Source organism: Haemaphysalis longicornis, unplaced genomic scaffold (assembly GCF_048455015.1).
Source record: "Haemaphysalis longicornis isolate Haplotype H1 unplaced genomic scaffold, Haemaphysalis longicornis Haplotype H1 scaffold_1, whole genome shotgun sequence".
Classification (NCBI taxonomy): domain Eukaryota; kingdom Metazoa; phylum Arthropoda; class Arachnida; order Ixodida; family Ixodidae; genus Haemaphysalis; species Haemaphysalis longicornis.
In genome coordinates this window covers 349,640,918-349,657,127 of record NW_027526203.1, presented here as the reverse complement: position 1 = coordinate 349,657,127, position 16,210 = coordinate 349,640,918, and the positions used below count along the sequence as shown (strand labels likewise).

Genomic DNA, 16,210 nt, shown 5'->3' with positions numbered 1-16,210 from the left:
TTCTAAGGCTTCTGAGCAGCACTCTCGGTCTGGAAAAATGAGGCACTAACAGACACACCGAGGCTGCTGCTGATGATAATAATGATGATGATGATGAATGGGAACAAGTTGAATTACCTCCAGGCTTCAAATACCTGGAGGGAAATTATTGCGCTTCATGCAGGAAACAGCTACACAGCAGGCTGAATATTCCAGGGAATGCTCAAGGCTCTTCTCAGAGCAATGCAGCTAAATTTTCTCCCCCCCCCCCCTCCCCCCCTCCCACTATGCCTGTGCAGTGAAGCGCTGGTGGAATCCCAACAGGCACAGCTGGCAGACGTGGTTGAGCAGGCTCGGTTCCGAGAAGCAGAGCTTCAGACCGAGCTGTCCGAGCTCAAGGAGCAGGCAAGTCACTGAAAGGGGCCAACCATGTCGATGGATCGTTTTCGAACCACAAAGTGCACAGCTCTAAGTCCCATTACGTGCATGATACAGCGTTTGCTTTTTGATGTAATAAGAAAAAAGTAGCCTCAGATTGCCAGATATTTGCCTAAAATGTGGAAAAAAACTTTTACTAACTTTGTCTTTAGCTTTCATGCACTTCTACGCAATACTTCACTTGACCAAACTTTAAAAGACCTCAAGAAGTTTGCTCGAGTGAAAGCTCACTGAACTGAAGTGAGCCTCTGGCACCTTGTAATTATGAACCAGATTTGATGCTTCAATGAAGTGTGAGTATTCGTTGGGATTGTAAATTGGGGTTTATTTGTTAAACAAAGGAAAAATATATTTGAACATACTTCTATTTAAGTACACCAAGTTTATATTAGAAGTGCATGTAGATTTGTGCTGCTTAGAGCCTTGAATGTAATCAAATACTTCTGCCTAATGTCTTTCCTAACAGAGAACTTGTTGCTTATAATGAGAAGTGCTATGGTGTGTCTGTTGTATGCTCTCTAGGAGTTAGTCTGTTCTACAGTTTGGTTTTGTAATGCTTCTATTATTGGATTGTTTCCTTTCGGGTGTCGTGCTTTGTGTGCAGGGAGCTGGACTAGGGGAGGGGGGGAGGGTACAAAATGACAAAGGATATCTCAGAAACTGAATCACTGGCAACATTGTATTGATAGGTGAATCCGCCGATGTCTTGCAAAAATATTTACGTATTTAGGGGGTGTTTGCTAATACCCTTTTGGGGCACCTTCTGAAAAAATGAATATATTAATTATTTTGTGTAATTCCTGCAGCAAGAATTTGGTGCGCATGCAAATTACACTTGGCGTTTGTAGTTGCATAGCTGGAAGGGGTACAAGATACCTGAGTGTTTTCAGAGAGGTTGTCGCACGTCAGGGTGAACTGCTGAAATTTACATGCCACAGTTTTGGCCGGTGCTCCCAGTTTATTACTTTTTTTTAACTCTTAGTAAGCAGTTCATAAGAATATTTGAGCACTAATATGTATGAGTTGGTCATATTTTACCCTCTTCCATGTGTATTTTATGAAGGGTAAAAACTGATTATATATTTTTATCAGGAAAAAAAGTATTGAAGTTTTCCCTTATAAATTATTTTAGTAGCGTTAGGGGTAATGTATTACCAAGCTCCCAAGAAAGTGTTTTTTGACCCAGTCAAAAGCAGTGCATGTCTCAAGGGAGTACACGTGCAGGTAAAAGCTTACTGTGGGCAAATCATGGATGGAAACCAAGTCCACAAAGAAATGAAGGGAAGTTTTGGCATGGGGTTGGGTGTATTCAGGTAGGGCTGTTTAATAAAGAGTAGCTTACCTCTGTTACTGAACACAAAAGTATATAGTCAATGCGTATTGGTTCACTTATAGGGCAGAAACTTTGAGTCTTTCAAAGCATCTTGAAAGAAAGATTAGATCAGCTGCCATTTGTAATGATAGAAATAGTGCATCATGGATTAGAGAATAAAAATCCTGGCCCAAATTAACAGAAAGGTGTGCAGTTGGACAGGACATATAAACCAAAAGGACAGACAACTGGTTGGCAACACAAGTGTAACTGTCAAAGAACGAGATAAGAAGCAGAGGGAGGTAAAACACCACACGAAAAAATGAGATAGAATAAATCAGAAGTTAGAACACAAAGTTGGACCAGTTGGTATTGATTAATTTCAGAACTGCATATGAAAAACACTGCGATTACACATCACAATGCTTTCTGTGTTTCCTCTGTACCATCCCACTGTTTTTTGCAGAATAGTGCTGGAATGAAACAAAAAGATTTGGGGGCAAAGAATGGACTGAATGGACTGGTTAGGACTGGGTGGGGGTCATTTCCTGCAGTAGACATCTGCTGGATTAGCATAACCACATCTTGCAGCTCTGGCATATGCATTGTGATGGTAGCTATAACCAGCATGCGCATGCCTAGAGTCATAGTTGTGAGCCAAACATTTCATTTCACTAGCAGGGAATAATGGCTGAGAGAAATCACATGACTCGCATCTTATAGAGGGAAGCTTCAGAGTGAAATTTGAGGAATATTCACTTGGGTTACGGGAATGATCTTGGAGGTGCTTTTAATTTGTAATGAGCGAGGCTCCTGTCGTACATTGTGTTACCCCTTCTGCAACCATAGGTTTCGGGTTTTCTGTCACGAATCAATGCCTTACTATTGGGGCCAAATCCATTCCCAGGTGAATCATGGCCAAGTGCGTTACATCCAGGGCAATGTGGATTTGCTTCGTTTACGCCGAGATGCAGAACATTACGCCCTCCGAGAAGCAACTTTCAAGTCTGAATTGGAAGCCCTTGACAAGGTGACATACTTTTGGCAGGAGCATCTCAGTAAAAACTGCGTCTCTGTTTTTTCAATTATTTATGTCTAGCGACTGAAAAGGCAGTCAGTGAGTGCATTCATCTCGCCCATCGAAAGTGCAGTTGAACTGAGTGTCATTCCAAAATCATGCTCTGGTTTTTCTGAACGTATGCTTAAAATTGTTATTACCCTCCTGGCCAGTCCAGGTGGTGTTTTCTGGTGCGGAGAGTCTCTGATGCTGCATGGACAGATTCAGTGGCAGTAAAAAGGAGTGAGATGTCTTGTTGTAAATCTCTTTAAAGGGAAATGTCTTAAAAACACATGGATGCATGGTATTTGTTTCCATTGACAAAAAATATAGCATGATTTCATTTTATTTAAAAGTGATTTCAAAATCTACAGTTGTCTATTCAGTTATAGTACCAATGCCAAAACATTTCGCCTGTTTTCATCATTTCGTTAGTCAAGACACTGGATAGCATCATGTTGCCAATTTTGCAGGAAACATCTGGCATTTGTGCTGTGTTATGTGTAACAAATGTAATGCCTGGGTTAATTTTTGTTGTTATTGTTACTTACACGGTGTAGGTTGTACTGGCTTAAAGGCCATAATTGCCTCGTTTGTTGTGATCATAAAATAAAATGAAGAGGGTGGCTTTTGGCCACCTAAAATGTACAGTAATCCCTTGTTAACTCAAACTCGGGCATCTCGAAATGTCAGTCAAGTCGAAACTTTTTCTCGCCGTGCCTTTACCTCTCGTAGGGGCTACGTACTCCCCCCTCCCCCGTTATCTCGAAACGTTTTTTTGGAAGACCGCGGATATTTTGAAATGTTTACAGAGAGGACACAAGGCAAAGTCCGCCGCAGGCAGCTGATAAGCTCTTCGTTCGAATGCTTAGCTCCCACTAAGTGCCGAACGTGGTCATGAACAGCAAATTCACGCGGAGTACGCACTGTACGAGGCCGATGTCCCAGTTACCGGAATGCTGTCAGATGCCTACATTGTTGAGATAGTTGTGGAAGACGCAGCTGATCATGCAGACGACAGGGAGGGAGCCTGGAGAAGTGCCTACAATGGCAGAAACAAGAAACATGCTGAGTATGCTTCGCAACAAGGTAGAATTTAGTTGTGGCAACCAACAATTGTACGATGCATTCAGCAGCTCAAGAACGCTTTTTTTGGACCAGATGCGAGTGCAAAAGCAGTGACCATCACACAGTTCTTTCTTTTGCACTAATAAAAGTTCGCTTTTCCTGTGAATTATTTGCCTTTATTGTGCATTGGAGCTTTTGTTACCAGCGCTAGCTTTTATTTCTGTGACCTGGCCACAAATTTTCAGAATTTCTTAACTCCAAACCCTGATGATCTCGAAATTTGCAGCGGATTTTATGACTTTGAGGTAACGAGGGATTACTGTACCTTTATAAAAGGTCACTAGTATGGCACACCACCATGGCCGTCTTTTTACAAACGTAATGTAAATTTGTCTTTACTCCCAGGTGCAGCCCTGCTGTGTTATCATTGCATCAAGCTGGGAACGTGCTTAGTTGGGAGATTTATAGAATTGATGCAACTCTTATTTATGGCTGTACTGTGTAGTTCAGCTTGGGATATTTCCTGTTTCTGTGTGTTATAAACTAGATCCCAAATAGGTGTGAGTTGGCTAAAAAAAAAAAAACAGAACGTGGGCTGTACACTCTCATCTTTAGCTCGATTGAGGGTTTTTGACAATGTTACTGCATTAATGGCTCTCTATATTTTCCCTCTCACTATCATTTTAACAGCAGTTCAGCATAACAAAATTCGCTCATTTTTATTTTCTATATTTATGAGCAGTCAGGCGATCATTCATTTATTACTGCATGGCTTGCTTTAAAACATTTGTTTAGATTTTATTTTTCTTTATTGATTAAGTTTTTTCGTCTAAGTTTGCGAGTATTTCTTTCTTTGGAATTGTTCTTTGTAGCTTCCCGTGGCTGCTGCACCCAAAGCAGTGCTAGTCATGGTTTCGTTTAACAGTCAGCGAAACGAGCATAATTTTTTTTTCATTGCACCATTCAGTCATGTTCTTGCACACAATGTAGAGGTTTTCATGTGGAAAACATTTTTTTTTTCGCCAAGTTTAATTTGTGGTTGTCATTCTTGGCTTGAGCATTGGCTGGAATTACATGTTGCTTGTATTGTAAAGTTATTTCTATGTTTTGTTTGAGCATTCTGCCTTGTTCTCTCAACCTTATTGGTTAGCCTGTTTAGTTTATTATGTCTTTTTTTTTCATGTTTATATTTTAAGTGATGCACCTATTTTGTTTCAGTTATGGTAACCTCAGTGAATGCACCATGGAATTTCGGGCGTTCCCCTATGCCACACATTTGCCGCTACAGCACTTTCGCACAATGAAATACCATGCAAGCTTGCCTCCACGTGTGAGGTGCCTGTGAGCTGTGTTTGCATGCAGGTATGCATTTTTTGGGGGGCTGCTGGAAGCCACAACGGTTTCTTGACGAAACTTCATGCACATTTTATTTTTTTCTGGTTGTAGCACATAAGAGAATTGGTAGTTAGTAATGTTTTTTCCTTGTTTTTGTACCTCATTTTAGTAGAACTGATATTATTGCTTGCAACCTGTGCTACACAAAAACTTTTAATTGAATGTTGGCTACTAACTTACAAGTGTGCTATATACATAGACAGTGCGTCACTCAATAGACATTTCATTCGAAGGTCTTCAGATGGTCTTTGAAACAGCTGTGTAGCACAGGTAGGAGGGATGGCTGCAGGCAGGGATGCCTTTTGTAACCCCCCCCCCCCCCCCCCTTCCAAAAAAAAAGCACATGTTGCCTTATCTTCTATTCACAGGCAGTCCCGCACATCTAGGTATAAAATAATATAGTGGGCTTCTATTGAGACAAATTTGGTGCAGACTCATCACTCGGGCTTAATATTCAGAAAAAAATCCGATTATCAGAGATTGTCAGATTGTACGGGACCTTGTTATTGATCAAAACAAATTCTGGGATATATGTAAAAAAAGTCTTGTTTAAATGCTATAGATGCTTCAAAAACATAGGTTTGAGATTAACTCTTGATGAGACAGAGATTTTATTAGTCCCTTCTTGCTCGGTAGAATGGGAAATGGCTGTATTGCCGAGTTGCTTATTCAATGTGTGGGAAGGCTTGCTTGCCAGATTGCATTGAATGTGCACGCAACACTTTAATAGTTCTGTTGCTGGGTACAGGGATGTGATACCTAGGGAGCCATGCTTTGTCGAACATGATGAAACAGCACGAACTAACGGGATGCAACGTCCCGTTAGTTCATGCTGTGTCATCACGTTTTAACGTGCGCCAACCAGCCCACTTGCCTATTCCACGCCATGCTTGACTGTTGCCTGGCTGAGCCGTGTAGGTGGGGCTGCGAGATGGCATGTCTGGTCTGCAGGTGGTAGTTCTTTGGAGTGAGAGTGTCCTCTTGAGGGCTGGTGCCAGCAGCAGCAGCTGCTGCCTGCATATGCAGTGTGAAGAAAAATTGTCACTCACACCGGTCCCCACAAGACTCGAATTCAATCTGTGTGTAGATGGTGAGCCGATGGAAGTAGCATGAATCCTTGCAATGAACAGCAGTGGTGGGAGAGTGCTGCATAGCTCTGAACTTTGGTGCATTGAATGTGGTGAAACATCGACACTGAATGGTTTCTCAAGGCAGTTGGCACCTGGGTGCTGCAGTGAACTGGCCTTAATTTATCTGCACAATTCTATGCCTCAGTTACAGTACTCCTGAATGCGAGTCCATTGGCTATATAGTTCTGAAAAGAACAGTGCTTCTTTAACATTTTGATGGCCAGATGAGAGGAATTTGTCTGCACTGGGGAACCTTAGCAGATGTTCGATTTGTCATGGTGCAGATACAGATGGCTGCCTCTCTCAACAGGGTGCACCATTTTTCTTGTTGCAATGGGAATGAGCAAGAAAGAGGCTTGGGCCCACCCACCCGTCCACTCACTAGCGTTGTAGTGGAATCAGTTAGCAGGGAAGAAGCAGTTTTTCTGCCACGCAAATTGCCGTCTGCATTAGTTTCAGGAGTGTAGGCTGCACTCAGTGTCAGACAATCTATGTGCCTATGTGTATGCACTGGCATCACAAACAGCTGCCATGGCATTTTTATGCCCGAGTGCTGATTGCACAGTCGTAATTTATATAGTTTTGACTTGTACGTTTCATGACCGTGTCCCCTTCCCATTCTCCTAGTGCCAGCGTTTTACCTCTGTATACACCCTTCTCCGTCGTGTATGGTCTTCACAACAGACAGTTGCATGTACGCTTAAAATGCCCCTATGTGCTGCCAACTTCTTTCAAGTACAGCTATCTATTCGTCTTTGTGCCTCCAGGAATTTTACATTGGCAGCAAGCAGGCACCCGGTTGCCCCCGTTGTGTACTGAGTCGCTCTGTGCTTGCTTGCATGTGTGGGCCGTAGGTGCAGATAACTTGAAAGGAATACAGTCTATAAAACAACGTAACTGACTCTTCATTAATGTGCTATGTGTTATCTTCCAGAAAATGGAGAACATGAGTGCATCGAACAGCAGCCTTTTGGGAGAAGTAGATCAGCTGTCGTCTCAGCTGAAGGCAGAGCAAGCAAAAAACCTTCTCCTGGAGGAAAAACTGGCTGCCTGTGAAGCTATGCAAAAAGCCCTGGCAGAGGTGGGCATACCATGCATGCTGTCCACTCTGTCCCTTCTTTCAAGGTTGAGAATTTCCCCTTGCATTTTATTGGATACTGCAGGAATCATTTCTTTTTTGTCTTAACCTTCACTCATCCAGATTTAGCACGTTTCATGTGACATGTGCAACTGAGCTGTGGTCATGTGTATAGAAAAAGCTGTCAACCTTTATTGTACACACATGGGTCAAGTTTCATCTAATCGCTTAACTGTGTGAAATCGCCTAATTGTGTGAATCGCTTAACAGTGTGCAAAGGCAAAGGCATTTTTAAAGCAAATGATTAGTGGCTCTCAATGTGCATGAAACATGCCAAATCAAGTTGATCATTACAATACAAAAAATCAATAACTTCACTGTCAATACTGCTTGGGTTTATTTTTTTCCCCCAGCTTGAGGAAAGACTTGCCGACCTCCAGCAAGAAAACGGCATTTTGAAAACTGCTAATGAGCAGCTGCTCACGAGGTAAGGATCACAAGCCTAAATAATTGTGGGGCTGGCTAAGTTCATACCTGAAAGTTGTGCCAAATTTTTATTGCAGAGTATTCGGTATTACAGTCGTTGTGCAATTATTTTGCTATTGTAAACTGTTTTGATTGCTGCCCAAACTTCCCAGTCTGGTGTGTTATGTATGATTGTACGCTGTAGACCGCTTGTGACGTATGTTGCAGGAGCCGCGAAAATCTTCACTATAAGCGGTACTGCAGTATAAACAAAACAAGTGAGAGTCCAACCATATCACAACCTACTTTTCAATCGTTATTTGTTTATCATCGCTCAACTGAAGACCTCTTACAAACAGAGGTACAATCTTTGTTTCGTCTTTTTTTTTTTTTTTTCACATCATATGCTGCTGCATGGTCTTACAAACCACAAGCACGGCTTTAACTTTTTTAGTCTAGAAGAAACGACGCTGCAGCGCGAAGAAAAGCCTGGCTATGCCGGGGAGACAACAGGATAAGAACGCAAGCCTCTTTTTTTTTTTCTCTCTCTCTCTCTCTCTCGCCCCGCCTTGTGTTCATGATACTGAAGGCGGTTGCAGCATGCCGCATAATGTACAGGTAGTGGAAACCTCCATCGTCGTGCCTTTGATAGCTATCTCCAGATGTTCCAAAAGGAAAAGGGTGGCTGCTTATCTGCTCAAGGTTCTAGTCGCAGCGACTTACCGCACAGGGGAGGGAGGGTTTCGCTATCTTCAGAGGTGTGCCCATGACCAAGGGCACTTGTGGTTATCACGCATGTGCAAACAGAACACGGTGCCTTTTCTTTTCTCTTTTTTTTTTTTTTTTTTTTTTTTTGTCGTCTAAGCTGTAGGAGAGAAGGGAGTGTGCCCTGTGTCAGATGGCTGCATCCATAATTTTTATTTCTTTTTTTGCAACCCTAAAACGATTCCCCAGTTGCGCCGGTCTCGATCAGTGGACCTCTCGAAAAACCGCGCTATGAACGGTATTGTGCTTTGGGCAGCCATGTTTTAAACGGTATGCTTATGCATTGAGTTCTACTGGAGGCAAACCGGTGGTCACAAAAACCTGCGTTATAGCCGGTCCTGTACTTTAATTAAGCGGTTACGCTATAAATAATCTACAAGCGTCTGCTCTAGTATGCGAGTTCAAAAGACTATAAACAAAGAGGTACTTGAAATCATATGGTATTTATAATCTGCGAATCTGGTTAACTCTTGGGAGTCCCTTTAATAATTTTACTGACCATGGAGTTTTGAAATTGTGATACTGACTCAAAATAAGTAGGAGACAGATACAAAACATCATGGTTAAAGGGGCCATGCAGACAAGACAAAACACAAGTTTGGTTCATTCGAAAGATTGCCTTGTTAGAATCATACTGACCCCACTTTTAACGTAAACTTCGCTCAAATAAGCTACGTAATTATGAAAAAAGGGAATGGCCATGCGACCCACTCATTTCCCGCAACAGAACCTATGATGTCATATGTGCAAACGCAAATTAGCAGGGCTTATAAGCTTGCCAAATGAGCTATTTGCGCTTACATTTAGGGCGCATTCTTTTTGTAGCAGTAAGAATCGTGGGGTAAACAGTGGAAGTTACGAAAGTACTCATAAATATAGAAGTGCCGATGCGTACTGCTGTTGGTACTGCGCGTACTATGCTTGTTTTAGCTGCACAGCACTGCGGCGCTTTGGGGTTGTCTTAGACGACACTGGCCGATTGGCTAAGCGACGGTTGCCTTATGGGACCATATTTGTCGAGAGAACACCATGCTTCACGAAACGATTATTTTCTACCTCTAAAACAAGCCAGGTACAAATACGGTCAAAAACAAAGGCAGAAAACGGCCGGCCGCGGTATGGTGGTGCCATCTAGGTCGACTAAGGTTAAACAAGCCACCCCAGCATATATGACATCATTGCAGACGTCATGAAAACACACTATTTGGTTGGGGAATCAAAATTTTAACTTAAATTTATTAATTTGTCAGTGAATAAAGCATCGTTTGCTTCTGGACAAGCGCTGGGGGCACCACAAAACACGAAATCTTCTGAATAAAACAAACTTGCATTTCGTATGCATGGCCCCTTTAATGTGAATCAGCTTGCATACACTGTTTTAATGGGATATACTTTATCGTAAAAAATAAATTGCTGCTTTGATTTTCTAGGTTTAGACGTTGCTTTAACGGCAAGAAAAACTTCAGTGTTTTTTGCATCTTATATCAAAAACTACACTTTTGCCACTTTCAGTAGACATTTTTTGCCAGCCAACTACTTGCAGGGCACATAAGCTACTTCTAAATAAGCGATCAGTTCTTGTCTGTCATACTTTTTTGTGAAGGATGCACTTATTGCAGTGCCTTAATCGAAAGATTGGGTGTGCTCATTTTTTTACAGCATTGAAGGAACTGATACAGATGAAAGCCAGCGACACGAAGAGGTTGCCCTCCGGTCACAAATTGCACAGCTAGAAGCAATCATCAAGTCTGATAATGATGAGAAAGCGGTGCTTGAAAAAGAGCTGGCAGAGCGCATAGGTAAGTGAATGCAGCTTTCTACAGTGCCCTTTTCCTGAAGTTTGTGAATAATGTTGGAAAACCTGACCTGTAAGTGATGTTCTTGTAACAGCTTGATATGCACATTGCTCTTTGAACTGATAAGTACTGTGATCTATTTTTCCACTTCAGCCGAATTGTAGGACTACTAATTCTTTTTATTTTAGCTTTACAAGCACTCTTTCTCTAAAGTATGATTTTTTTTTTTTTGTGCTTACCCCAAGAATTTACTATTTCTGTGCATGTTCTGTTTGCAGAGCTTTATAGAACCCTCCAAGAAGATCATGTAAATCTTGAGCAAGCTCATTCAGAGGTAACAGCCAGGTTGGAGCGTGTTCAAATTGACCTGCAGAACCTTCAAGAGGTAAGTTCAAGCTGTCAGTCACACTCAGAATGATCTATTCTGAATGCCTAACTAGTTAATTGATAAGTACTTTTTATGGGGCAACAATGTGCTGGCTATCAATTGGGTCCGGCCAAAAAATACTCAGCAACCCTGATGCACACTGAAATATTCATTTGATTCTCCAGTTATAAACTGAGTGGTGATGAGGGGTTTACATCTTGTTTTAAGTGGTTCGAGCTATGCTCAACACAAGCTTGCATTATGTAGTGCTACAGTTCTGTGCCTTGCCCACCTTGACTGGCCGTTTTCAATGCATGGCAGGTACAGCATATTTACTTCAAATGGAGAGAAGTGAAGATTCATTACGATGAATTTTTAGTTTTGTGCTGCTAAGTAAGAAGTTATGCAGGCAGAAAAAGATCAAAGCATAGAAAGCATAAAACACGCATACAGCGCCTGTGTTCTGCACATGCATGCTTTTTTTAAATTTACACTGCGCTTCCTCGGCGACTATGGACAGAATAAAGTGTATCAGATGGGCATTAACCTAAACAAGTCAATCACCCTCCACCTTTTTGCTGACCTGGACCTGTGTTATCGATTGACTGGGCAATAAAAGTTTTTCTCTCTCTCTGATCAAACGTAAAATTTTGCTTTCCATTTTTGTAGATTTATATTGGTGGCAAGCATTGCTTGCGTAGCTGTACGTCCCTTGCTTTACACGTTGCTGTTGATACCTGAAATACCAAGATATGCAAGAACTTTCTTGAAGCTCACCGTAGACTTTTCCTACAAAGTTTATCGTCACACCTTTCATTACACGATCGCACAGCTAAAGCGAGTGCCAGCCCATTTGACTGCAAGTGTAACCCTGCCTATCGACCAAATAGTACATCACTCCAGCTAGTGTCTAGAAACCACACCCGTTGTCAGAAAGAGAAGCTTCATTGAGCCATTTCACTTCAGATATGTGGATGTTGTTTCTTATTCAAGCCAATAATTTAATTACCGCAGTTGTAATGACAAGAACCCTGGCCTTCGCACTGTTGGCCAAAGGTTTTCAGTTTAACCACGCATAACGGTTCTCATAAATTGTGCCTCATGCCATCAGCAACAACAGTTAAACAGATAAGCCACAGAAATTAATGTTCTGCTTTGCAGCCTACAGGTCTTTTAATCATTGTAGTGATTCTTCACCGTGCAAAGGATCATATGCCTAAACAAAGTCAATCCCTAATTTTCCAGCAGCACATTAGATTTTGACATCTGTTCATCATAACCTTTTGCGGCCAGTAAGTACATGTGTTAGTGGTGACAGCAAAATTTTCTTTGGACGTGTGTTCATGCATCTACTCGTGGGGATCTTGTTATCTGATTTATCACTTTTTAGCTGTACATTTGGCTGCAAAGTTCCTGTTACCCACAGTATTCTTTATTTTTATGTACAAGTGTCGCTTTTCATTTGTTGCGGTGCTGTAGCTGTTGTTGGGGGCACTTAAAGGAGCGTTGTGTTTGCTCTTGGTTGCACAGTGAGGCCTTTGATAGCTGGTTTTGTTCACACCTGTGGTTTTCCAGGAGACGCATCGCAGGAACCTGTCGATGGCAAGGGTCGTCCATCCTGAAGGTGTCGCAGACGACCAGGGCGCAGTGCTTCCAAATGGGCCTAGTAAACCTCATCCTAGCAGTCGCAAGGTTAGTGCTTGGGCTTATGCTTTTGCTGTGCATGTGAGTGCAGTATGGTGGCAATGTGCCTTGGTACTCTGCTGTCCAGAAATGCTTTGACAAGGAGGTGCAGGCTACTCTTGTTGAAAATGGCTACAAAGAGATGGCAAAGTTGAAGGAAGAGGTCATTGAGAGAGAGAAAATTCACATCAAAGAACTTCAGAATTTACTGGAAGAAAAATCGAAAAAAATTGAGGTACGTGCTCTCAAAGATCACCTGCCTTTGTAAAGAAATTGTGCAATTTCACAGTCCCGCTCACCTTTTTTTTTTTTTTCTTGGTTAAACACCTCAATTTTGTTTCTGTAGGTATTTATTATGTTAAGTGGAAAGTGCTGTATTTTACGTCATATTCCGGAATGAACACAGTGTTCCTAGGTCAGACATCTTGTGCCTAGTCCTCCAGCTTTCGATGGGCACAATCCTTTGTGACTCTTGGTGGTTTGCCATGAATATTTTTATCAAGGTGTTGCTCGGGCAGAGCGATTGCTGACACATCTTGTAAGGCAAGGTCCACCTGGTCGAAGGCAAGTGCAGGAGTATATTTTTTTGCTAATTTTGGGGTAGGGCAGCAAGAAAATTTTCAAGGCAAACCCTTAAAGCAACAAATAATGTGATTTTTCTTGTATGGAGGCTGGCCAATAAAGCCCTTAAGTAGTCTAATAGCATCTTTAGCTTACTGTAAATGTAAAACAAGTGCAACCTCTCTGCATTACATCAGTTTACATGTTTTTGGTTTAATGTGTTAGCAGTACATCTTGAATGAAATAAATGCTGCAGGTTTTGGAAAAGCATCTGGCTTCCAAGCAAGTTCAGGTTACAGAAGTTTGCGCGGTAAGTAAACATTTTGAAAACTGGAGAACCGCCTTGCTCATGCCACATGGCACTTTTAAATGATTAAAACAAAAGGAGCAGGGCTCAAACTGTGAATGAGTTGTATCCAAAAGATCATCAGTAGTAAGTGCCCCAGTGTAAGCTGTTTGTGCATTCTGTTTTCCACAGCCAAATGAAGCTGATGATGAGCACTGCCTTAGCTTAGTGCGAAAGGGACAGAGCTTCTTGGAGTTGCATCTCAACAAGGTGAGAGTCAATTTTTTTACAAAGGACAGCAGATTATAATTTTTTGTTCCATTGACTATTGAGAAGAACATAAAGTCTCGAATGCTTATACCCCTGTCACACGGCAAATCTAATGTCATTCAAACTGAATGACATTAGCTGTAAATGACATTCGGCTCGGCCGTGCGGGTCTACACAGCAGAACAAATGTCATTCGATTGTGATAGCGGTGACGATTGGCGAGCTCGCAAAACCGCAAAATTACATTTATAGCGCATCTAGAATGTTTTCACATGTAATATTTTAGAAAGAAACGTAACAAAGGAATGTTTTTTAAATAAAAACAAGAAAACCACCGATTTAGGTGACATCAGTAGACATCACAAGCTGAGACAAGTCTGCAAAAATCCGGATTAGGGTAGCGCACGCACTGGGGACGAGATTTTTTTTGTTAGTACTTGCTGGTCTTTCTTTATTAGAACAACAATACAAAAAAGAAAATATCAGTTTACTGACAGTTTTTAGAAGCAGTATTCTTTGGTTTGTTACTGATTTTTTCTGTCTAGGGACGCGCTACTGCTGTCGAGGCTACTCATTTGGCCACTAACTGAGGTCCGGGACCTCAGTTAGCCGCTAAATGTCATTCGCCTCAAATGTCATTCGGTATTTTCGTGTAGCGCCGAACCAATGACATTTAGAGCGAATGACATTTGCTGTAAATGTCATTAGATCTGCTGTGTGACAGGGGTATCAGTCTTTGTTGGCTTGAGGTGGACGTAATAGCCAGTAGTACTACGTAGTACACAAAATGAACACGCATTATTGCTGTTGCTGGGCGACTGAGTAAAAGGCACAGGAAGGCTTGGCGGTTCCGGCTTGCCTTGGAAATATGTTAATCCACCCTTCGCTGGTGCTGACACTTCATTTTTCCCCTTCTCCTCTTTCCAGATAACTTTTGTATCCCATAATGATGCATGCCGAAGTGACCCTCGTTCCCCTGTGTTTGCAACGTGGACATTTTCCGACTTTCAACCGCAGTCAACACCCATTGCCACTGGGGACTGGTAGGTTTCCAGGTGGTGGAATGCTGTGTATATATACTTACCTAGTAACAGGGGGGGGGGTAGGGATTAGCTTCCAAACTGTATTTTGGGGCAAGTGTAGTTTAAAAAAGGCTTCCAAAGCTTCCTCAACATTTTTAACAATCGAATGAGGGTATTATTTTGTAGAGTGATGTTTTTGCATAGTTTTCTGTCCTATTTTGCCTCATGGTTATGCATAGGTTTGTCCAGCGGGGCTTCCTATGACATTCTAGTTGGTTCTTGCGGGTCCTTATTCAATGGCAAGTCTTAGTTAATGCCCTTACAGGTTCTTGAATTGACCATGAGGAGTAGTTTTATTATTAATTAAACCTATTCTTCATATGGCAACACACTGAATAACGTTACCTGCTCATAATGGACAGGATGTGTTCGTTAAAATAAGCTGTGTCGTTAGTTATATTACATTTTTAAAATGTGTGCTGCTGCTGACTTCAGTAATGGGATGTACTGACTTTTTGTTTGTTCTCAGCCCTGAATTCAACTGCACTGCTCGCTATGCTGTCACTGTAGACTCAAACTTCATTCAATATCTTCAAAAGTAAGTATGCATAAAAAGGGGGGGGGGGGGGGGGGGGGGGGGGAATGCAAGTGTTGAAATTTTCAGGGATGCACAGATATCCAAAACCTTGGATATTGAGACAACTAGTTTTAAAGTATTTCGCAGCTAGAATAGTACCAGTAGAAAGATACTAAGTTCAATATTGTTTTAACAAACTAACAAACTCGGATATAGAGATTTTGTTTGAACAAACTCGGATGTAGAGAAACACCCCCTATATGAACTATGATAAATGCTGCACCACAAACACGTGCAAAAGGCAGTCTTTAACTAAGTGTCAGCTATATTGCACTTCAAGCTCTTACTACCACTGCCATAGTGTGCCTGCTGCCCCTTTGGAGCAATGGTAGGCTTCCTTGCAATGCATGTGTGCTGGCAGGGGAAGGCAACAGAGAGCCTTGGCTTCTGCTTATTCAGCTGAAGGGTTAAAAAAGGGGTCTTCCGATAAGTCTTATGTGTAGGCTTTGAGTCAGCGATGGCGCTGCATGAGTGCAGCGCTGTGTTTGTCCCCCTTTTTGTCCCAGTATTTCGTGAGCTGCTTTTTTCCAGTGTTAATGCGGACCAACTCGCTCAACTTGTCATCTTGATGCAGTACATTAGACCTAGTCAACACCTGCAAATAAGAGAGCCTATGCACCATTTTGCGGCACTGCTTTTTCATGCCAAATGATAGGTAGCCTTTGTAGTTCTTCAGCAAAAATTTCTTCTTTTGGTGTTCATGATGTAGAGTAGAATGACAAATTTGTAAAAGTTCATATTTTTGCGTCACCATGATAAATATTTCTTGATACAGAGGCGCTGACATGTGGAGAAGGCTGGAGACATTTACTATGGAGTGGTGTCACCGTTTTGTCTTGTCAGGCATGTGTCAGGCTCTTACTAGAACCTGTATTCAAAGTTAGGCATGAAATGACCGTGA

At 41.9% G+C, this 16,210-nt stretch overlaps 1 protein-coding gene across 2 annotated transcripts in view; it reads left to right on the top strand.

Annotated features, from left to right (window-relative positions):
* Positions 1-16,210, top strand: part of LOC144154176 (protein fantom-like) — a gene marked incomplete in the record, with an annotated part of 72,997 nt that overhangs the window by 11,553 nt on the left and 45,234 nt on the right. The window contains 12 exon segments of one of the 2 annotated variants that reach the window (XM_077685827.1): positions 279-384; positions 2,637-2,759; positions 7,314-7,460; positions 7,871-7,944; positions 10,347-10,486; positions 10,762-10,868; positions 12,426-12,542; positions 12,622-12,768; positions 13,351-13,404; positions 13,573-13,650; positions 14,578-14,693; positions 15,202-15,270. In XM_077685827.1, coding sequence (XP_077541953.1) covers positions 279-384; positions 2,637-2,759; positions 7,314-7,460; positions 7,871-7,944; positions 10,347-10,486; positions 10,762-10,868; positions 12,426-12,542; positions 12,622-12,768; positions 13,351-13,404; positions 13,573-13,650; positions 14,578-14,693; positions 15,202-15,270 — 1,278 coding nt within the window. 2 annotated transcript variants of the gene reach the window in all.